Consider the following 24,345-nt stretch of genomic DNA (forward strand, 5'->3'; position numbering starts at 1 on the left):
GTATTGTTCATTAACACCCAGTACATCCCCCATTACCATACTGTATAAAGGCCTGGTGATGTTCTTCACTTAACAGAAAACTCGGGACACACCTCATCCTAAAAGCTCTGCGGTGTGTGCAATTAAGGCCAAACACATTACTAGCAATAAGTACCTAGGTAGGGGTTCTACTTTCAGTGTTGCGAAGTAAGTGTGTGTGTATGTGAAGGGATCTACTTCAGTTTGCAGAAAATATATGTCCCAGGAGATCATTTGTCTGACAACAAACTGGCAAAAGGTAACATTTCAAATGAATCATCTTGTGGAAATTCATTCCATCAAAACTAGTAGTGGATGTGTAAATGCCCTCTTACCCACTGTACAGCTGTACAGCGATACTGGAGTTGGTATATATAGTTGGGTGTGGTTGTTGGCACAGCCACCCGCATTGGGGTTATTGTTGTGCGTATCCCCCCATTTAGTCTGCTGTTATACTGTATAGTTTATGTTAACAGGTTACATATTTGTTAATCACACTATGTGTGGTTCTATGCCATCCTACACCCTCCAAAGTGGGGGGCTGTGCCACCCACACCAGCACACCTATGTTTACCTACTCCACAATTGCATCACATTGGGGAAGAGGGCATATATCCTGCCAGTACCATCATCAATGACATTAAACTGGCAAACTGATTATTTACTGATGTGATGTTTTGGCTATTTGGTCCTGGTGGAATTACATAGGCCAAAATGAGTTTACTGCAAAATTAAGTACATCCACGTGTACAGTGTTCTCTGTGTATCGCATCAACACCAAAGCCTCTGTGTGTGTGTGTGTGCGTGTGTGTGTGTTATTCACAAACATTTGGTGTGTGCTACCCAGTACACTTACCATTGTCCACTGTAGAAGAGCTGCTGACATCAGCCACCATGCACTCACCTGTATACACCCCTGAAGCCTATCAGCCATGTGGCACATGCAGTAACTGTTATACAGACCTGTTACTTGTGTTCAGCTGTATCCAGGATATGACACAGTCAGTGTGTCAGCACAGTGCCATACCCCTTGTAGGAAAGGACAGCAGACCAACATCCTGCTGACACACAGACACCTAGAACACAAACAGAATACATTATGGAGACCACAATCAGTCAGTGTTAATAACAGCTATAATGCATCATGGCTGGACAGCTACACATCCTGACATGTAAGCATTAAACATTCCAGCTGAAAACAAGTTAAAGAGTGTTACATTGCTAAACCTCAGTACATTCACCCTGTGCATCAGAACCATATTAGCATGTCCCTGCATCGATGGTATGGATGACAGGGATGTGCCACAGATATCATCATATGCACAGGATGTGTGGTGGGTTTGCCAGAGGCCTATGCTGAGCCATTTGGTTGACATCATGTGTATGTGTTAGGGGGTTCTTTATTAATTGGGCTGTGCAGATGTGGTGTGTGTAGGTATGGAGGTGCCCTAGCTATGTTGGTGATGTGTGTTTGTATGTATGCACACAGTTCTGCCATGTAGCTGCCTTATACAGGAGTTTGTTGGACAGCTGCAGACCATACATGGCAGGGTGTACAGTTCACCGTCTCCAGCCACGGACATGGGAACTGTGCCTGCCAGGGGTTCCACAGGCACTAAAAGGTAGAAGCCCAGATATGGTACTCTCCCCTGATGATGACAATTTTCCGCTGGATCCGCTTTCCTGTTGGGACTGGCCAGAACCATGTGCATGTGGCCTGCTGCATTGTGGTGTGGACAGCACCCCCCTGCTGGTTCTGGCACTGCCACTATGGGAGCGACTTGAGTTGTTTCACGTCCATGTAGACCTCCACCTGTTGGAGTTGCTGATCTACGTCCATGTGACTGATGCCCTACTCACACCACATGCTCTAACACAGACACCACTTGGTCGAGGATTCACACCATCTCACCCAAGCATCTATCCAGGACCTCTGCAAAATAATGGTGGGCACCTGGAAGATCACGGATGTTGTCAAGTACAGCAGAATGAGTAGCCCTCTGGAGCCTCAGACTCTGGTATAACATTCCACATGTGTCTGTGCCTCCATGATGGCCCAAAACATGCATCTGGTGACACCTGCTGTGGCACTTCTGCCGGGGACATGATGGCCAGCAGCCCTTCTACGAGCACCCCGTACATCTGCCTGTGTGGTACATTGCCAGTCATCCTGCTATGGCTGATGTGTACAGACACACTTGCCATAGTCGCCACACTGTCCTGTCCTATCCCATGCCAGCACCCGCCAACTGTCCCTAACCTATGGCCACTGGTGATGGAGTATGTATAGGCATTGTGACTGTGTGCGGGGATGGGGTGGATAAAAGTGGGATGTCAACCGATAGCACAGCTTCAGTCCCTGATAACCCTGCCTGTGCCTCACCATACCTATCATCATTGTTAGAGTCTGTATGGGCACTAACATCAGTTTGCCTGCAGTAGGGACCCTGACCCACCTCGCCACCCATGAGGGGAAAAGAAAAAAATGTAATTTAAGACCTGTACATTATTGCTTACCTCTACACACACATACACACACACACACACACACACACACTTACAGGTGAGGTGGCACAAAGATATTACACAGACCTCTCATTACCCAACAGTCAAGATGCATGACATATGGCACTCAACAGCATGCACTGCAGCTATACCCAATTATTTTTACCAACATTATACATCTCTGTGATGCATGAGTTGTGTTAGTAGGTGATACGCCTTCCCCTGGAACACACTGCACCCATGTACACAGTATTGCTGTGCACCTGTATAGCACTCTGGCATGTACTGTGCACCATATCTCATGAGTGTACACACCATTGCTGAATGTGTATATGTGTGGCAGTTATGTTTGCTCTGTTGCTCAAAGCCCCTATGTGTTTGTCTGACACATACCTGGGATGATATGAGGACTGATGTCAATAGATTCATAGATTCATAGATTAGTACTAAGCTAACTGCCTTCGCGAGCCATTTTAAGCTTAGCCAATTATCCCTTGTGAGACTCAAACCCTGCACCTTGTGTTTGTAAGGCAAACACCTTAACCATTAGGCCACCCTCCCAGCCATAATGCAGGATAGAACCTTGTACCTTGTGCTTGGGACATGAATACCTTAACCGCTAATGCCTGACCTCTGATTTGCAGATCTCATAGGTTCATAGGTTCATAGGTTAGTACTAAGCTAACTGCCCTTGCGAGCCATTGGAAGCCTAGCCAATTATCCCTTGTGAGACTGGAACCCTGCACCTTGTGTTTGTAAGGCAAATACCTTAACCATTAGGCCACCCTCCCAACCACCATCATCAGCAGTGTATGTATGAGCAATAAAATCCGATTATACTGACAACCTTCAAATCTTAATGTGGATATGAGGAGTGTACACACCCTTGTTGACATGCCAGCCTCTTCCATGATATGCAAAGGGGACACAATACTGCATATGTTAATATTACACACACCTGATATGTGACATATGACCTGTGCAATCAAATACAGTATCAAATAAATGTGTTAGTCATCCAGATGCTGAATGAGATGCATACAATATGTAGGTTGCATAAGTGTGCACATATTGTATGCATCTCATTCAGCATCTGGATGAGATGCATACAATATGTGGGTTGCATAAGTGTCCACAACCTGAACACAATGGTTTGTTGCAGCACCTGTTAAGTGAACTACAGCAGTCACTATTCCTGGAAGGGGTATACTAGCATGGCCCATCTTCACTTGCCATTATTTGGTCACTCCACCCTAGAAATGTCCCCCAGCTCTGCCAGATTGCTCATGTGCACAGTCCTTGGAGGTCACACAGTGCCTTCACTATTGCTGTGGAGTCAGAGTTATGTCTGGCACAATTCATGACCTTGACTGTGTTCAGATACAACCATTCCTAGTGAATTTTGGATGTATGCTTCAGTTCACTGTTGTTTCAAGATGACACCCCCCCCATCCTCAGCCTTATTGCAGATGCTTGACAGCTATGGACCACACATGAGTGTTATTTTGCTGTGTTCCAAATTCAGAACACCATGTCTACCAGCCTAATCCTTGCTAACGAACAGCAAACCTAAAGGTGTACACTGGCACCAGCAAGGTAAAAATGGGGATGGTGGGCCTGAGATGGAGTGTGATATTGCTTGTGCACCACATGTATCTTTATTAATACTGTCTGTAGATTTCAGCCTTGGTCTCAGTACACCATTATACATTGCAACACATGCCTTTGGGTGACTTGATGCTATGCATATGCTACCTGTAGATAGCCCTGGATGATGTTTCCTGTGGAACAACTCTTCCATCTGATTATCCTAACTCATAGGCCACACTTATGCAGATTCAAGGTGATTGTTAACACAGGTACTGCACAGGCAGTACTTGCTAGACATTCCTGCAAGTCCTACAGTGTTGCTGCATGTTTCTGGGCAGCCTCCGTGACCAGTTTGCAACATGTGTTGTCATCTGTCTTGGATGGGCATCTGTTTATTTTCTACATTAATGTTGTCCCATACTTTATACACACATACATGACTGTCTGCACTGCTTGCCATAGTATATGCAATGGTGAGATAAGGCTACTTCTCCCACTCCTGAGTGATACCATTCAGATATGGGATCCATTCCATGGTTTGTAAGATTTGTGCAAGCCACGGCTGCCTCTGTTGCAGGTGAGTGGGCAAATGTCATGGACATACTTCTTGGACAGCAGACCATTACTTGGTGTGACATTGAGGCCCTGTACTTAATGGAAGGTGTGTACTCAAGAAGAGTGAATGCTGTCAGTACCTCACAATCTGCTTCCACTATATGTTATTTGGAGTGTGTGCACACATATGCTTCCAGTGTTTGTTAAGGTTTGTATTCCCCATATTTGTTGTCCTAACATAGGATTCCATATTACACATTCATTGCTCATGTTAGAATCACATTACAGGTTGTAAAAGGTGTGGAATGTGGTATTGTGATTTGCCGTTGTTTGGATCTGGAACAGTTGCCATTGTAATAGTGGTGTATACATTGTTGTAGCCACTGTATAAGGGTAATGTTTCAGACATGTCCCTACTGTAGGCCATTTGTTTCACCATTATGTTCATCTCTGTCCACACATCTTGCACTGTCAGGTTCTTAGGTATACTGCAGGACTCTTACATAACCTTCCGATATGCCACCATGGTGACCACTGTGATGCAGTGCAGTTAAAAGCAACAATAATTGAACATGTACAGCATGCATTATGGGTAGATGTGTTAAATGTGTGCATGGCAAATACCATGGCCATAACATGGTCGGTGTATTGGCAAATCCGAACAAAACAACTCCATACTCACCAGCTACAGGCTACTGCCCCAGTTGTATACCAGAGGGATCTACATAGATGTGTGAGAGATGTAATGTCAGTAGCCACACCTGTGGCATTGGTATAGGGTGGGAGCAGCATTGCAGTACATCAACAGTACAAACACACAATACTACAGATTATGCACATCTATTCATTACTACACTGCAGCAATAGACTATCTTATCTGACATATGCATGTAGATACTTTACAGATGAAGATGGATAAGCAAGAGTGGTCTACTAATGTACCCTGGGGACTTACCTGGATGCTCCTCATCCATTGTGTGGGTGGCACTCCATAATGTTATCTTCAAGTTGCTGTCTTGGCTGGCAGGTGGGTGCCCCAAGCCTGCTGAGGAGCTCCTCAACATGTGTTCATGGGGGCTGGATGGCATGACCCCCACCTGTGGCTAACTGGTCCCTCCAAATGGCAGCAGCATGCTGACAGGCGTGGTGGATCAGGTCAGTGCACTGATGCCGCACCTGCTCATAACTGCAGTTATATAAGCTGACATAATTTACCCTGTGGCTGATCTTGTTCCACAGGGCGGTCCTCTCCTGCAGGTCATGGGTCCTGCACCCAAATAAGATGCCATGATGGAGAATGACAAAGTGTATGATGACATCATTTTCTTGGGGTGCATCTGCAGGGAGCCATTCCTGTGACATTGTACCTGGAAGACATAAACAGGAAAAAAAATCAGAGGACCTCATATTGCAAGGATATATAAGTTGTCAATTGACATCTCTCTCTCCCCCCACCATATCTGGAACAATAATCTAAACACACAAATCAGTGGGTATGTTTACACCAAACCTACTGTTGGGACATATGTCCTATTGTTCAACAAATATTGAAATGTGTTTCTATTAATATTCCATGTTGAAACACTATCATTGGTGGCCTGTTGCTATCAATGTAACCTGCATGCTGTTATAAAGGCCACTGTGGTTCCATATATGCATGTGTTCTGTTTGCTATGCAGCTGTTCCAAATCTGGTGTTTTGGGTTAATGGGAATATCTATGCATGCTGTTATAACTAATCCTGGAATGTGTTGACTATTACTAACCCACATATGTAATAAAACTGCAACACCATAGCACGTTTGGGAAGGTCGGTCCCAGCGGACACACTTCTCCTACTTCATCTGGCCATGGCACCGGGCCCCAGCACATCTGGGACCCACCCCAGGACCACCTCATTCACTGGTCCTGCACCACCTTCAGGTGGAACTGCCTCAGGGGATGGGGCTCGTCTCACAACTGGGAGCAGGCATGGACAAGATCCTGTCACCCAAATTCAGGTCCGGGAATTGGTGCATAGCAAGCTTCGAAGGGAGTTTGGAGATCTGCTACTCCAGCTTGAGGGCCGCGTGGCACAATTAGAGGGTCAGCCTGCCCCTCCTGCTCAGCCCCCAGCACAGCCACCTTCAGGGCCGTGAAGGTGCAGTGGTGACTGCCCATGGGTGGGGACCTCAGTCTCACTGTTTCCATTTGGGGGCTCATGGGCTTCTGATTTCCAAAACCCCTCCCTGTCTAAGGTGTTTATCCCCCCCCCACCACATGTGTCATATACAGCCCATACCTCTCAACCTGGAAACATCAAAAATCTGGACAAGGGCCATGAAAAATAGGTACAAATCTGTATGTTGATTAACATCTAATTTGCTTACATAATTACTTAACCCCCCACCCACTCCAATGGAATTGTGGGATACCAACTTTCGAACACAAACTGAAGAACAGACAACCAAAATATGACACCAGAGTCCCCCTGCAGCCATTCCAATGTCCCATTACCGGGCTATTTCACCCCATTTACCATAAACACTAATGTGTGCATACTGCTTTACTTCTACAACGATTATTTGGATTTTATTTTTACATTTTGCAGCACATCAATGCACAAACACTAACAGACATCTGATAAACAGAGCAATACTGTCTCACAATGAAAATAGACTTGGCATTAAAACTTCTCTGCCCTTGAAGCTCACATTCATTGAAACAGCATTGAAACCTGCACCATGTCCAAAGAAAATGCATCTGGCCAGTGGTGGATAAAGATTACCTTTTTGTTTTTAAATCATTGGCCCCTTGCACAAAAAACAAGAAACATACATGTGTTCTTTTCTTTGATGCACCTTCCTGACTTTCATTAAGTTATATTCCTTGTATAATACAGCACATTTGTTAGAGCACGTTTTAAATGTATTGTTTGAATGAACATTTTTTCAGTATGCTGTACTATAGGCAATGAAAGAAAATGTATGAACCAATAATTACAAAACTGCCCAATTCAGAACATTTCCATAATAAAAGTCTACTTCCACACCCAAACTATAAACAGAATGACAGTAGTGTAAGCCATAGGTATCTTGCACAGCTTCTCACACTTATTTTCAATTTTAGTTTTTTTTTTTTTGGGAGGGGGGCAAAAGGTCAAAAACCAGGGACACATTTTAAACATTGCTTGTATAATTTTGGAAAGTTGCTAGAATAAAATGTTGTGTTACCACCATGCACATTACTGGCAAATCCTGAACCCAGAACACTATATACTACAGTCAGTGCAACATACCACTATGCTAAATCAGCAGTTTAACAATAGGAAGGCTGAAACTTAATGGCTATCATTTAGTGAATTCAGTTCTCACCATAGCTCTCAACCTCTTAGCACAAAAAAAAAATCTGGGCAAAACTGAGAAATGGTGGTGGCTAGGGACTTTAGGCTCTTTTTACCCTGTACCAAAGGTACAGGGTTTGAGCCTAAATACCTCTAGCCACCAGGTGTATTACATTGGGGGCATTCACACACACACACACACACACACACACACACACACACACACACACACACACACACACACACTTAAAGCATTCTTCCCTTGCAGAGCAGTTTCTGTCTGAAATGGCAACAGATTTAAAGCCAGCATTCTCCTTAGCAAAGTTAAGTCCATGGCAATCTCCCTATGGTGGCACACACACCCTTACCTAGAGCAAATGTCAGCAGCAGATTTGAATTCAGCATTCTACCTAGCAAAGCCAGCATTTCTCTCGGCGGCAGCAGATTTAAAGTCAGCATTCTTCCCTTACATTTCTGTCCAAAACGGCAGCAGATTTAAAGCCAGCATTCTCCCTAGCAAAGCAGTTCAGTCAGTTCTCTCAGCGGCAGCACACATACCCTTACCTAAAGCAAAAGTCGGCAGCAGATTTAAAGCAGCATTCTCCCTAGCAAAGTTAAGTCCATTGCAATCTCCCTACGATGGCACACACACCCTTACCTAGAGCAAAAGTCAGCAGCAGATTTGAAGACAGCATTCTCCCTAGCAAAACAGTTAAGTCCCTTGCAAAGCCAGCATTTCTCTCAGCGGCAGCAGATTTAAAGCCAGCATTCTTCCCTTACATTTCTGTCTGAAATGTCAGCAGATTTAAAGCCAGCATTCTTCCCTTACAACCGACTGGCTGGTAGTGCTCTTCTTTCAAATTCTCGGCAAGGCACTTCTCGCCTGCTCGCAGCCAGCCGGAAATGATGACGTGATCTCCTTGAGCTCAAGTTCTGACTGGCTGGCAGTGCTGACGGGGCTGACATCATCGTGCATGTGATGACATCAGCTCTGACAGCATGAATATTAAAAAAATAAAAAAAAACAAAAGCAAAGAAATCGGAAATGAAGGGGTGCCACTCGGAAATCGTGGCACCCTTTCATTTAGACCCCAACACTCGGGAAAAAACGAGTAATTTGGGTTGGTTGGGAGGTCTGATACAGCCCCTGTATGCTGTCTTGTCTGTCCTGTCTGTCTTCTGACCCAACCTACCTCCCCAAATATACCTACTATCCTTCAAAATTAGGCACCGGAGACCAGCAGTTCCAACACACAAGTAATTTAATGTCAAACACAGCAAAAGGAACACACTTCCACAAATAACATAAATGCTGATAAAAGCACTTACCCTTAAGTTTTCGTCTCATAGAACTTCATCAGATGGGCAAAAACATCATAGTTATCTAGTTAAATAACTTTTCCTGTTTGAATAGACCAATGAAATCAACAATTCAATTAATTACCAAGATACAGAAAGAGTAGATTCTAAACTACATGTGACAGTCTTACTAGTCTGGCACCATCTGGTGGACAAATAATAAAACACATGAAAATGTATATAAAATCAAGAATTCACTTGAATAAATAATCCAGGATAAATAACATGAATATACATAAAAATGTAAAAATATCACAATTTTGCAGACCTGAGCTTGAGTACAGGTTTTAAAGACACCATATCATTAAGTCCTGAATTGTTGCAAGCATCCAGGACTAATTGCCAATATAATTCCCTGTATTCGAGTCTGGTCTCCCATGGCCCACCCCTGAGGTCTATAGGGACCACCTCTATCAAAAAAGTTGATACTCAGCTTTTGGACATGCCTGAAGATGTTTGTACAGGGTGTTATTATCAATTTTCTTCCTTGAATCATGAAGGTGTTCATACATTCTTTGTTTTAACCTCCTTTCCATCTTACCCACATAAAAGGAGTCTTAGAAGAATAATTCTTGCTTTTATATACATTTACATGTGTTTTATTATTTGTCCACAAGGTGGTGCTAGACTAGTAAGACTGCCACATGCAGTTTAGAATCTACTCTTTCTGTATCTTGGTAATTAATTGAATCACTGATTTCACTGGTCTATTCAAACAGGAAAAGTTGTTTAACTAGGTAACTATGATGTTTTTGCCCATCAAATGTAAGGGGAAGTGTTTTTATCAGCGTTTATGTTATTTGTAGATGTGTGCTCCTTTTGCTGTGTTTGACATTAAATTACTTGTGTGTTGGAACTGCTGGTCTCCGGTGCCTAATTTTGGATTACTGGTTACGTTTTGTGCACTTTCACCACATCTTTGCTGTTTAATACCTACTATCCTTCTCCAACATCCCATTCACACCTTAAAAAGAAAAGGGCACTCTGTTCCCAAGAAAAAAATTTGCCCCATGCATTATGTGTCCACTGGACACATGTAATCTGGTCTATTTGGCTTCACAACACATTATTGTTGTCTTCACCCCTCTCTCAGGGGTTTGAGTGTCCAAATATACCTCCAAATTCAGTATATATGCACAGCTGTTGCTGTAGAAGAAATGGACAGCTATGGACCTTCCCTACACCCATCCTGCACATCCCTAGCTACTTTCCCTATTGTCTTTCCTTCTTTGTGCCCCATTTTTCACCACTTTCCTATCACCCCTTTTTCTTTTCTTTTAAAGAAATTAGCATGGGGGTAAGTGGGAGTAAGCACTTTTAAGCAGTAGAAAGCAGGATTAAGCCTGTTTGCACAGCGGTAAGCAATGCCTACACAGATTAAGCAATTTTCCGGCTAACTGTCTGTAAGCATATTTAACCGGCAGTTAGCATTGCTTACTGTTGCACAAACCCATGCAAACCTGTTTATAACTGCTTAAAAGTGCCTAAATTACTTTGTATCCAACAGCCATTGTTCTGCCCAGCAACAAAATAATCAGCCCTTACAAGTCTCGAACCTAGGACCCTGCACACCATATGTCGGCACATATACATATATATATATATATATATATATATATATATATATATATATATATATACATATATATATAAATACATTTTCCCTACTGTTGAGTGACTGTGCTGCATGATATGTTTGAGAAAACATCACACATATCTACAGCTCAGATGACTTAGTGGTAAATTGCTATACCTTCGTACATATGCATGGCACTCTGCTGTGCTACACAGGAATGGTCCCTGCCATGCAGGAATAAGTTATTCCTGCATGGCTGCTTGCTGAATCCTGGGGGTTTGTCTTCTTGTCTTTTTTTGTTTTTAGATTGGCTCTAAAACAATTGCTCTTTTTATATTCTTTCATTTGACAGTTCACTCAGTCATGAAACATGTGTATATATATATATATATATATATATATATATATATATATATATAGATATATATATAGATAGATAGATACATATAGATATATATAGAAAGAAAGACCAAGAACAAGGATGGATTCTGCCAACTGATGGCATACAACTACACTGAAAAAAGTAATGAAAAAGAGAATGACTGGTACACATCACTGAAAGTACTATTGTTAAAAAAAGCAAATGACCAATTTGCTTACTGTTAGGGATAGGGTTAATGCTAGTGTTAGGACTAGGGTTGTTAGACATAAGGAATAGACCATCTGCAAGGGGGCTTACACATACATGCACGCACACACAAAATACATTGAAAAAACTGAAATGAAGTTGTGTAGTTAGCAATGAATAGTCTTGATGGTCTGAGCAAAGTGATGGGACACTGTCAGTAAACTTTATGATTGAAGAAACTCTATAATGAAGTTAAATGACACTGCATAGGTTCAGGACAGTGATTATATTTGCATCACTTAACAGTATTACAATGCTGCTTTATTAAAAATAGCAAAGGCACGGTTCAATCCCGTAGAAGTGCCTTTACAAATAATTCCATTTTTAGATGTTTAGTTTTGCTAAACACTAGTCACTGCAGCACAACGACCAATCAGCAAACCTTGCTGCTAACTTAGTCTAGGACAAAGCATGAGCAAATGAAGGAACATAATTGTAACGTCACATAATTCTGAGGTACATCCCTATATTGTTGTTACATTGTGTGTAATGTCCAGTCAATAATAAATCCATTTTATTACTGACCCCTTGAGATTTAGTCCATTTAGTTTATCAAAACTGAAACCAGAACATTAAATACTGTAAGTATTTTCTAAATCAATATAAATGACATGCAGAAAAAAACATGTTATGGCTGGACTACCTGATCTGAACAAGTTTGCAAAGGCCCTATAATGACCATTTCCCATTCACATGCTTCTGTTAATCAAAGCTCTACAGTTCAAAATTATGTATCTATTAGTTATATGTAATGACTTTACCCTATTAGTTTATAGTCAAATGAAGTTACTTAGTAAAGACATTTTTAAAACAGTTTACATTTGACAGCTGTACAAAAGGGAAGTAATAAGCTAAGTACATTGGCCACCATTAATTTTCCTTCAGTATACGTTGCAGATAAAGGCATGCACTACAAAAGACTTTCTGTGGTTTAAAGTGATCCTGTTCTCCTTGCTTTTGGTGATTTACTTCTGCTTTATCTATTTCCTCTAAGGTTTAATCTTCCAGGCAGATGGTTCGGAAATAAATGGAGAGCCTTTGAATTCATGTGGAAGTACCCAAAGTAGTCTTTCCTGTTAAAAGTTATGAAGATGTATTTAGTGACATAAATACCTGATGGCAGACAAGTAGGTTTCAGTACCTCTGTAGTATGTTCGAGAGTAAATGCATTTTAAACAATTACTGTAGTTTATGCCTTAAGTATTACTTGTATGTTTCAGTACAATATGTAAGAGACTGAAGACTTGTAAATATAATTACAATACTACAGGCCTGATAATATGAGTATCATTTTAAACTGCAGTGCTTTTACCTGTTTACTTGTAGCACTGATGCATCAACAATATGGTGTAGTTTATCTAAGGGTTATAGTAAGCACAGCCACAAGGACACACACAGCAACAGCATTCATCTCTGACACCAAATACCTTGGTTGCACTAGCAGCCCAAGTACCATATTGTCTGCTAGTAATATGTGGAGGGTGTTATTTGTTCATAGTCATCTGCTGGGGTATGAGCATATGTTTCTGCATTTCACTGCAGCTCCCTCAAAAGTGTTTGGAGAGCTGCAGCAGATAGGCACTGAGTGCAGATATAGAGCAAGACATTAGTAACAGGGCACTGTTAGGGGCACCGAGTGCAGCGACATTGTGAGACATTAGTAGCAGGGCACTGTTAGGGGCATTGAGTGCAGAGACAGAGCGAGTCATTAGTAACAGGGGACTGTTAGGGGCACTGTGTGCAGAGATAGAGTGAGACATTAGTAACAGGGCACTGTTAGGGGCACTGAGTGCACAGATAGAGTGAGACATTAGTAACAGGGCACTGTTAGGGGCACTGAGTGCAGAGCCAGAGTGAGACATTAGTAGCAGGGCACTGTTAGGGGCACTGAGTGCAGAGACAGAGCAAGATATTAGTAACATGAGACGGTTAGGGGCACTGAGTGCAGAGACAGAGCGAGACATTAGTAACAGGGCACTGTTAGGGGCACTGAGTGCAGAGACAGAGCAAGACATTAGTAACAGTGGACTGTTAGGGGCATTGAGTGTAGAAATAGAGAGATACATTAGTAACATGGCACTGTTAGGTGACCTGTACACACTATATAGTGGTGCTGCTTCAGGCTGGATGGGGGCAGGTTAAAGGCTAGCAAGCAATATATAACAAAAAGTCCAAGGCTGCACTTCATTTGTCTCAGAAAATTTTCACTCATGTGTGCCACTAGAAGCTACAAATAAGGTGGTTGTCGATGGACTGGTCCCCTGGGCTATACTGGTGAGGGGACCAAAAACATGAAAAAGCTGGTGTTGGCTTCTGCATTTGGTTCATCACTCTTATACTTAAAGGGTTACATGCATATGAAGGGCAAACTCAAAGATATGTTACAAGGGTCATCAGAGAGTAGCTCATCCCTACAGACAGCTAGCATGAGTCATTTGAACTAACTAAACAGTCTATAATGAATATTGGCACTTTGTGAACTACAGAAAAAAAAAGAAGTTATAACCTCCCTGTACTCTTCCCTTATCAGGCCAATAATTGAGTACAACCCCCCTTTTGGTATGTACCTTTCCAAGCACCTGCAGCAATTTGAGAAACCACAAAGATTCCTCAGAAGGAAATTCAAGGTCTTCAGCATCTGTCCTATGGAGATCATTTGAAATCACTGTGACTTTCTTATGTTTCATACAGATTACTCAGAGGTTATCTCTGCCTTGCATACAAGGTAATCTCTGATCCTGCTTTATTAGAAATGCTGCATATCCTTAAGTCAAATCGTACATGGGTTACTCGCTCTAAAGACCTTAACCTGGTGTGTGACATTAATAAAACCTGCTGGAGAGACATAATTTGTCTCCCAGAGGTTACCACACCTTTGTAACAGACTCCCACTTCATGTCAAACAGAGCACCTCATTGGCCCTCTTCAAATGCAGTCTGGATGACTGGATGGGTGACTGTAAATTCACCCCGGGGGTTCCACCCATGTCCCTCTTGGATAGGAGCAATAGATGCTGATCATGAAAAGAAGGGTAAGAACTTGGCTAAGCTTGTAAGGGCCCTAGGGCTATTAGCCTAGTAAATTCCTATGATCTTATGATCCTATAATCCTATATGCCCTGTACAACATGAGGGTTTCCAGTACAATTTACTGTGTGATGTGACTAACAGGACACTGTAAAATAAAGCCTTTATTTAATATAACAGAACCAAAGACCATACAGTCTATTCATTCTCTCTCTCTCTCCCTCTCTGTCTGTCTCCAGGATTCTGTGTTCATTTACATCCAATTAAGCTACTTTTTGTAAAGTTTTATTTAAGTTCACCACATTACTTGGAATGCAATAGACAGATGTTTAGTTTTGCTAACTCCTTTTTTTATGATGTATTAGACCCCTTCGCTTGTGGGAAGATTCAAGTTTCTGTGGCAAAATCGAAAAAGACAAGCATATGTAAATATTATAGCTCCAGAGGAGAATTCCCTTGGCAGGTATGTACTTATAACAATCTCCTATTAGATACTTAAAAAAGAGAAAAAATATTACATGGTGTATATGCTGTGACACACAAATTGTTTTTTTCTAACTGCTCTTTTCCATAGCTATACTGCTCTGTTTCCATTTCTGCATCCTTCTCTCCACAGAAATATATAGATGTGTATGATTCTGTGTGTGTAAAGCTGAAAAATTTAACTTAAAACTGTAAAATTAGCATATTTATATGAACATTTTTGTTCATATTCTAAGTAGGTTAACTGATGGTGTCTATATTATGTCCTCGAAAAGAAGCAGCTTTTCAGGCAAAACAATAAAGCCCTGAGCAGGGCAAGCTTAGAAAATTGTGAAAAACCCACGGACAGCTCAGCACACTTCAGTTCACTTTATTCCACAGAAACACAGCACATTAACGCTCCACCATACGTTTTCATTTTTAAAAAATAAAGTGTAGTTTCTGGCATACCATTGTTGGTAGCCTTTTTCCTCTCCTTTACTTCTTCTCTCCAGTAAGTGTGTGTAGCTGGGTGAGTATTTTTCTGTCATTGATAATTTTCTTTATCAATCAACATGGCAGATAAAAGTAAATAAACAACTGGCTTCAAACAATGTTGTGATTGTGGTAAAAAAATGCCCAATTCTGATGGGCATTTATCTTGTGTCTACTGCGTGGGCCCAGTGAATTTGCAAGTCAGTTGTGCTATTTGTCAAGCATTTAGTCACCAGCCCCTCATAGAAAGAAATAATTAACTAATTTTGAAAGATCTGACTAAGACTTCTTTTGATGAGTCTTTGTCCAGTCAGCCTAGGCCTTCAAAATCGCATATGTCTTCACCTTCATTGTCCTCTTCCTCTTCATTTAAGATAGAACATGGAAAGAAGAGGAGTCTCTCGGTCCCAGCGTCCCCTTGGCTCCAACACACAAGAGACTAAAATCTTAGGTTCCCACTCACTGTGCAGAACTGAAGTCAACTGACAAAAAATCTATGGATCTGACTTCCTCAGCACTGACTGTATTGACCAGCTCTGCACCACAGCTTTCGATGCCAACCAGCACAGCACTGACAATTCATGTGACTTCCCCTTTATTGGTGCCAATTCCTTTTACAGTGCTGTCTGTAATTCTGTAACTGGTTCCTTCCACAGTGCCATCACTAACTTTGGAACCAAGGTTTATTTCAGTTCTCAGATGTAAAAGGAAAAACTTCAAAGATCAATGCATGTTAGGTTCAAGCAAGGCACCCTTTATTACTTGCAGCAAGGAGACAAAGCATGTAGGTACAAGGTTTGTCTAATTTTCTGGAGATCAGTATGTTATTCTTATACAGTTCTGTTCATGTCACACAGAACATGTTACTAATCTACTGCTGATGTAGTTGGACACAGCTTTCTGTATGTTACACAGAAAATGTTACCAGACTTATGGCTGACATGGTCAGATTATTGCTGTCTTGCAAAAACATTTGTGAAAAACAACCTGGCCTTGGGCTTATTTTAGCCCTCTTGATTCTTCAATTCTTCAGTTGTACAGTTCTAATACATGCGTTACATTTTGTCTAGATTCAAGGTACATTTCTAGCTTTGGTACAAGTAGTGCTGACTATGGTTTAAGCTTTCAAACATCTATTGTTTTCTTTATTAAGGCTTCTAGCAGCTGCACATTTTCTCATGGCATAAGCAGAATAAAGTATCTTTTAAGTTTCTAGTAGCTGTGCAGATTCATACAACATGAACAGAATAAATGTATTAACCCTTTTAAGCCTTTAATGCACTAAGCATGCATATTGCTATTATGCATTTTTCTAAAATTTCCCCCCTTTTAATACTTTATTCTACTTTCAAAACAAGCATAAACATTTTTTTTCCCTTAAACTCTTCCTACTCAGGATTTGCAGTTAGAGAGTCATTTAGTTTTAAGCCTGTGAAAGCATGTTCAGTTTTTTAGTAATTCTTTGAGTTCAGCATCCTGGTACAAGGTTTCTGAAACTGAAATGTCTACAAAATTTTTAATTAGGCCTTTTACGCAGGGGATGCAGCAGCACCCACACACCATCAGTAGGGCTATCCCTACACAGATGGCAATCAGAATGTTCATCAGGATGCTGCCCCAACCCCCAAACCATTTCTGAAAAAAGTCGGTCAATGGATTTGGTCCTGATTTGGTCATGGCCGACACCTGCTGAATTACCTCAAGATGGTTGTCTATCTCGTGTCTGTGGTCAGGAATGTATGAACAGCACTCCTCCTGGATTAAAGCGCATGTACCTCCTCTCGCCACTAGGATGAAGTCAAGAGCCATGTGATTTTGAAGTACCACTGTTCTCATGGCGGTCAGTTCATCGGTTACCAATTCTAGGGCAGAAAAGGTTGCATTACTCATTATTTCGAGAAGCTTAGACAATTTTCTCAGTTCCCAGATTGATTTCATTGCTCCATATGCTGGTAGTACACCTGCCCATGATATAACAGTATCACTCAGATCCATGTGCGACAGTCCATTGTTATTCCTTGGGCCTAAGTCATGATGGTATTTCCAGGGTGCATTGATTTGTCCCACTGGATTGACAGGCTTCTTGATTTCTCGGACATTCCGAATTTTCCCTTGAGGTAAAACTGCCATGTGTCATATGACCGGAACCAGGTACCCCAAAAAACAACTGCCGGACCATTTTTCGTGTAGCCATTTATATGCTTTTCTTCCATATATAAAGTAACAATCTTCCACTTTAGTAGTAACTTTACTATAAACATACCCTTGCTCTGCATGAAACATTTTTCTGTCGATTATGGACAGTTGTTTGTAGAGGACAGCATCATGTTTTACTTCTTCAATTGTCCTATGCATCAGTTCAACAAATGAATCATAGCTCGTGTTACAATAGGATCTGATGTTATCAGATTTAGTGTAGCATCTACAGGGAACTGTTACATTGCAATAGCTCCATCCCACCTTGACTGTATCATTCTTATAAAAACACACAGTTCCTTTCTGTCGAATAGACAAGTGTAATGCTACTTTATCTTTTGATGTGACATTTGATGTACCATGAATTAAGTTTTCCCAGGTCTTATTAGCCCCTAGGGGAACTGAAGTTAACAGTAGCCCCCATATGCTGTTGGTAGAGCTGTGCAAATCCACCAATTCGAAACATTAAAGGTTTCAGCATACACATATTTGATTGCCTGGTAAGTATTGAAGTTTGGGTGCCACTCTGCACGCTTATTTAATTCTACTTGCATGGCTGAGAAAAGAAATGGGCACAATAAAAAGATTATTGTTACCAGTACAGTCAACAGGATGGTCATGTAATACTTTTGTGGAAACGGTTGTTCTGCATTTCCATTTTCTCTGGTTCTTCCAGGTAGGTGTATTTGGATCTTACTGGATTCCGTCATCTCACTTTGGACACATGATCTTACTCTCTGTCCTAATAGGACCTTCAGCACCGATGGTTGCTTCACTGGGTTTGAGATGGATCAGTTCCGATTGATCTGACCCCCCTTTGTAGCCAGACTTTGTGCTTAGGGTTCCGATGGAGAGGTAAGATCTTTGTCCAATTCGAAGTTTTTTACCAGCTTGCAGTGTGCCAGGTGTATCCACAAAGCTTGTTCTGCTATCTTGACTGCAGTAGGTGTTGAAAGAAGCACCTGGTAGGGACCTTCCCACCTTGGCGATGCCCAGTTCTTTCACTTCATGATTTTAATCCATACCCAGTCTCCTGGCATCACTGTCACTTCCGATGTTTCGGTTTGTTTTTTATCTGAAACAGAATTTGACTGCAACAGATGTTTAGAACTCAACAACTTTTTCATATATTTAGCTAGTGTGAAATCAGCTTCCTGATGTGATGACATGAGAAGTTTCCACTGGGGTGTATAATAAGCTCTTCCAAACAGTTTTTCAAAAGGAGTCAATCCTTTTGCTGTAGGGACAGTTTTCATGTTCAACAGTGCCAGGGGTAAACAGTACAACCAAGTTTTTCCTGTCTCAGCAATTAATTTTCTCAATTTGCTTTTTAGTATACCATTATGCCTTTCAACCAGCCCTGCAGACTGTGGATGGTATGCACAATGATTTTTTTAAAGAAATACCAAAATGCTTACTCAACTGCTGTATGGTTTGATTTACAAAGTGTGCACTATTATCACTGTAGATTCTTTCCGGAATGCCAAACCTAGGAATAATTTCCTTGACAAGTACTTTTGCCACTGTAGCTGCATCTGGATTTTTGGTTGGAAAGGCTTCCACCCACCTGGAAAACATATTGATAATGACAAGACAATACTTCTTATTTTCACATTTGTTCAATTCTATGAAATCCATACAGATAGTGTAAAACGGATATGGTGGTGTGGGGAAACTCCCTTGCTTGGGCTTTACTGCCCCCTGTGCATGATGTTTTTTACAAATCTGACACATTAAACAAAAATTTTTTAGAGTAGTTTGTAAATCCATACGTTGTGAACACCTGGTTCACCAGCTGTATCATCCCCCCTGTTGAGACATGGCACTGCCCATGGCTCAACAATGCTGCATAGCAAAACAAATTAGAGGGTAGTATCGGTTTTCCCTCTTTAGAGATGTACAGCCCCTTTTCGAGGATTGCTCCTCGTTTTATCCATCACTGTTTTTCAGCTTGCGTAGTGAGTGCCTGCATTGTTTTTAATATGTCTAGATCTAAAGTTTCAGAGGGTTGTAATTCCTCATTTAAAAGAAATACTTCTGTGGCTGCTGTTTTGCAGCTGTATCAGCTCTTGCATTACCTTTTGAAATCCTATCTTGTTGCTTGGTGTGAGCTGTACATTTGCAAATGGCCACTTTCTGAGGTAACTGAATAGATTCTAAAAGATCTAAAATAAACTGTGCATGATTTATATGTTTGCCTGTAGATGTTATCATTCCCCGGTTTTTCCACTGTTGTGCAAACACATGTACAGTGGAGAAAGCGTACTGGCTGTCAGTAAAAATGTTTACACATTTACCTTTTGCTAAGGTACATGCCCGTGTCTGGGCAATCAATTTTGCTGCCTGTGCAGATAAATTGTGTGGTAAGGATTTTGCTTCTACAATCTCAGTATCAGAGACTACTGCATATCCTACTAGGTTTTGTCCTGCAGGACCCTTTTTGCACGAGCCATCCATGTAATATGTCACCTCGGCATTATCCAAGGGGACGTCCGTGAGATCTTTTCTAGGTAGTGTCTTTTGCTCAATTACCTGCAGGCAGTGGTGCGGTGTGCCATCTGCAGGGGTTGGGAGCAGAGTAGAAGGTTTCAATGTCATACATCGTTCAATTGTCATATGAGGTTGGCTCAACAATATAGTCATGCAGGAAAGATACCTAGCAGGGGAGAGATATGCCACCTTTTCTTGCAGTAAAATGATCGCGACTGCATGGGGTACTCTCAAAGTGAGAGAGTGGAACAAGACTACTGAGGCTGAAGCCTGTACTGCCATTGCAGCTGCAACTACTGCTTGTACACAGTGGGGTAAGGACCGTGCCGCTGGGTCCAGTTGTGATGAACAGTAAGCAATGGGGCGTTGCTTATCCCCATGCTGTTGTGTTAATACTGATGTCATATAACCCTGCTTGCAATCTACAGTCTGGAAAAAACGTTTATGATAGTTTGGCAATCCCAGAACTAGTAAGGACGCTATTAACTGCTTTAGTTTACAAAAGGCAGTTTCTGCCTCTGGTGTCCATTGTAACAAATCCTGCGCTGCCATAGGCGTCTTATATATAAGGTCAGTTAAAGGTGCAGATTCCAAGGCATAGTTTGGAATCCAGCTTCAGCAAAAATTAGTTGTATCCAGGAAGGACATCATTTCCTTCTTGGTAGTGGGTTTTGGTGCTTGCAAAATTGCTACTTTTCTGTCCTCATCTAACATTCTACCTTCCTTGGATATTACATATCCTAGGTATTTGACCTGTTTTTTCCAGAGCTGCAGTTTGTCTTTGTTTACCTTATGTCCCTCAGCGGCTAAAAATCGTAGAAGTGCTATGGTATCTTCCCTACAATCCTGCTGGGTGGGGGCCGCCAACAAAATGTCATCAACATAAAGTAAAACGTGACTACCTTTTGGTGGGTTGAATCCTGCCAAGTTGCTTGCCATTTCTTGTGAGACTTTCACAATATCCCTGTGGTAGGCATGTATATGTATATTTTTTTCCCTGAAATGTAAATGCAAACCAATACTGGCTATCAGGGTGTATCGGTATCAAAAAGAATGCTTTGCTAATGTCTACCACAGAAAAATACTTTTGTTGAGGTTTTAAGTCATTTAACAGGGTGTGTGGATCTGACACTGTGGGTGCCCTTGGTATTACCGCATCATTTACTGCTTGTAAATCCTGGACCATACGCCATTCTGCATTGGCCTTTTTAACTGGAAATAAGGGTGTGTTACATGGTGAATCGGGAGATTCTACTAGTATCCCTCCTTTAAGTAATGCTGCTATAATAGGCTTTATCCCTGCCTTTGCATCCTTTCTTAAGGGATACTGTCTTTTTTGTGGTCTAAATGCTGACTTTGGTGTGATAGTAACTGGCCCTGCTGTACGAATGAGTCCTACATCTGATTTTCCTGTTGATCAGAGAGTCTCTGGTATATTTCGCAAGGCGTTTTCTTCCTCCTTTAATAGGAGTGTCCATCAGCTGTCTTCGCAAGATTGCAAGTGCACAGCTGGGTTGGTCTGAGTTACCCAATTCAATTTTTGTATTTGTATTCCCTGTCCTGACAGTTCCAGTTCTGTTTGTTTCTCCCATCTCGTGACTTTCTCTCCTAGGTCTGCCCATTTTATATTTTTGTTTTTGGTTAAGCTAACATGTGGTAATCTATTAGATTTATAAAGTGCAAAAAACTCCTGGGGCAGTGAACAGCTGGCTACACTGTTCCCTTCTGTGTCCCAGTACAGGTTACACAGTATCAATCTATTTGTATGATTCTTAAATAATTCTTTCTCATATTTCTTATCAGGTCCTGGTGTGTTACAAAAATACAGGGTACAGTGCAACAAGTGTTGCTTATCAATGTCAAGGGAGGGAAACTTGCTGATGGCTACGTTCATTAGTTCCTTGGTCACATTCCCTGGACCAGTCGTAACCAAGTCCTGGCTGTACCAGTAAAACATTTCACCCCCCCCCCCCATTGCACCACAAAGGTGTTAGTTTGTCGCTGTGCTTCCATACCCTGCATGATTGGGACTACTGCTATACCAAATATCTGCATGAGATCTCTGCCCAAGAGATTTACTGAGCATTTTGCAGAAACTACAATTTTGCTTCTCTGTGTTAATCCTGAAACTGGATCAGTTATTGCAATGTTACGGGAGAGAGGCTCCCGATGCAGCTGTCCATTAGCTGCTTTGACCAGTGTGTAATCAGGTGACTCTGTGTTTTCTGGTAATTTGGAGGGGTGTATCAGGGTCCATGATGCCGCTGAATCACACAACAATTTGACCTCCCTCCCTTCTACCAAGAGTGTAACTTCTGGTTTTGTGTCTGCTAAATAGAGCTCCAAGCTCAATAAAGCTAGGTTGAATATTTTGTTTTCTTCATTGTCGCTAACTTCCTGCACTTCCTCTATTCCCTCTTTCATATTCTCATTTGTCCTTCCTTTACTGGCCCCTTCTAGTGATTCTTGACTATCATATAGTCAGTCCTCACCTTCCTTGTCTTCCGTTGTTGCCATCTTATTTTTCCTGCAATCCCTTGCCAAATGTCCCTTTTTACCACATTTAAAACATTCTCCCCTTTTCTTACGCCCTTCAAAGTTCTCTGATCACTGATCAGACTGCTTGTTTCCCTATGCATTTTTCTTGCCCTTTTTCCCAGACTGTACTACATAAACATCTGCTCCATCTTCTACAGAAAATACTTGAGCCTTCTTTTTCTTTTTGCTATTAAAATGTCTTTCGGCATGCCTAGCGTATTCAAATAATGATTGTAACCTGCTTGTACGATGATCTACCATGTGTTTCGTAATAAAACTGCTTATAGGCATGCTACTGCCTTTTAAAAATGCATTCTTTAACTGCTGTTCATATGGGGAATCTTGCATTTGATCTTCGGGAACCTGCATTCCACAGTGGTTATTAAAACATTCTAACAATCTGGCATAGTACCAGTCAATTGTTTCACCTTCTTGTTGGATGCATTGATTAATGCAAGTCCAGTCTGCCCAAGGTTTCCATTTTTCAGAGATGCGTTCTGTAAGACCTTTTACTCTAGTGTCTAATTCTGTGCTGCTATGTGGGAGGGGTCTTTGCACAGCGTCACGAGGATTCCAGTTGCCACAAATCATGTACCAATCTGGCCCTACAATTTGTCTAACTACCTTTTTTATTTCTTCTCTGTTTAAGTTATAACTTAACCTCATTCCTTGTAAGTCTTCTGAGAATTTTCTGAAATTAATCTTCGGATGGGGAATTCCCTCAGTGGCTTTCTGGATATCTAACAGAGTCCAAGGTCTATATACTAAAATAGTTGGGTCCTGATTGTCTTGACCTGCCTGAGGATTAGCAGGCATATTTCTTCTTCTTCTCCTATAGATCGTGAATTCGTAACTATTTGCCATAACTCGATACCTTCTTCTGAATTACTTGCCTTTATTCAGGACCTGGTCTCGATGGGATCTCTGATTTTAGTTAGTTTTAGTTTTATAATATCTCTAGTGACCACAGGATATAGTGGGGGTGGACTAACCTGTTCACTCACTTCATATTCTGGTAAGGGAGGTGGAGGTGCTGATGCTATTACTAAGTTATTATCCTCTTTATCTAAAAACATTGCTTTTGAATCTTTGTTCTTTGGGTCCCTATGGTTTACTTCCTCCAGCCACCTGTGTGCTTGAGGAATTCCTAACTGCCGTTGCTTTTTTACCTGACCCTTGGAATCATTTTTGAGTTGTTTAACAAGTTTGATAAGCAAGGATTTTTCTAATTTTCCATCGAATTCATACTTATTAACCCATTTTGAAAAATATCTAATATTATCGGTGCACTGCGACTGCATATATTTTGCGTCTTCCGTTAACGGCGGGTTCTGGGGTGTTTTTGTGCAATTATTACCCATTTTATTTTACCTTTGACTGTTACGTAACTTCTCTAATTTTAACGTGTACCATGGATTTTGTTATAGTCTCTTCAGAATGACTGCCTAAAGTTAACTTATTCTGTTTCTCCTGATCTATGACAAGACAGTACCTTTTTTATCCCTGACTGTAAGAAAAATACAGTCTGACAAAAAAAAAAAAAAAACAATACACATCTAGTCCCTGATCTAAAACAGAAAAAAGTA

The 24,345-nt window shown here is 41.4% G+C and overlaps 1 protein-coding gene across 1 annotated transcript in view; it reads left to right on the forward strand.

Annotated features, from left to right (window-relative positions):
• The window catches only part of PROZ (protein Z, vitamin K dependent plasma glycoprotein), a 432,931-nt gene that overhangs the window by 292,237 nt on the left and 116,349 nt on the right, over nt 1–24,345 (forward strand). The window contains exon 6 of the mRNA XM_044071204.1: nt 14,944–15,041. Coding sequence (XP_043927139.1) covers nt 14,944–15,041 — 98 coding nt within the window. The remainder of the gene's footprint in view (nt 1–14,943; nt 15,042–24,345) is intronic.

The sequence above is a fragment of the Protopterus annectens genome, chromosome 5.part0, assembly GCF_019279795.1.
Source record: "Protopterus annectens isolate FY-2018-M chromosome 5.part0, PAN1.0, whole genome shotgun sequence".
Taxonomy (NCBI): Eukaryota; Metazoa; Chordata; order Ceratodontiformes; family Protopteridae; genus Protopterus; species Protopterus annectens.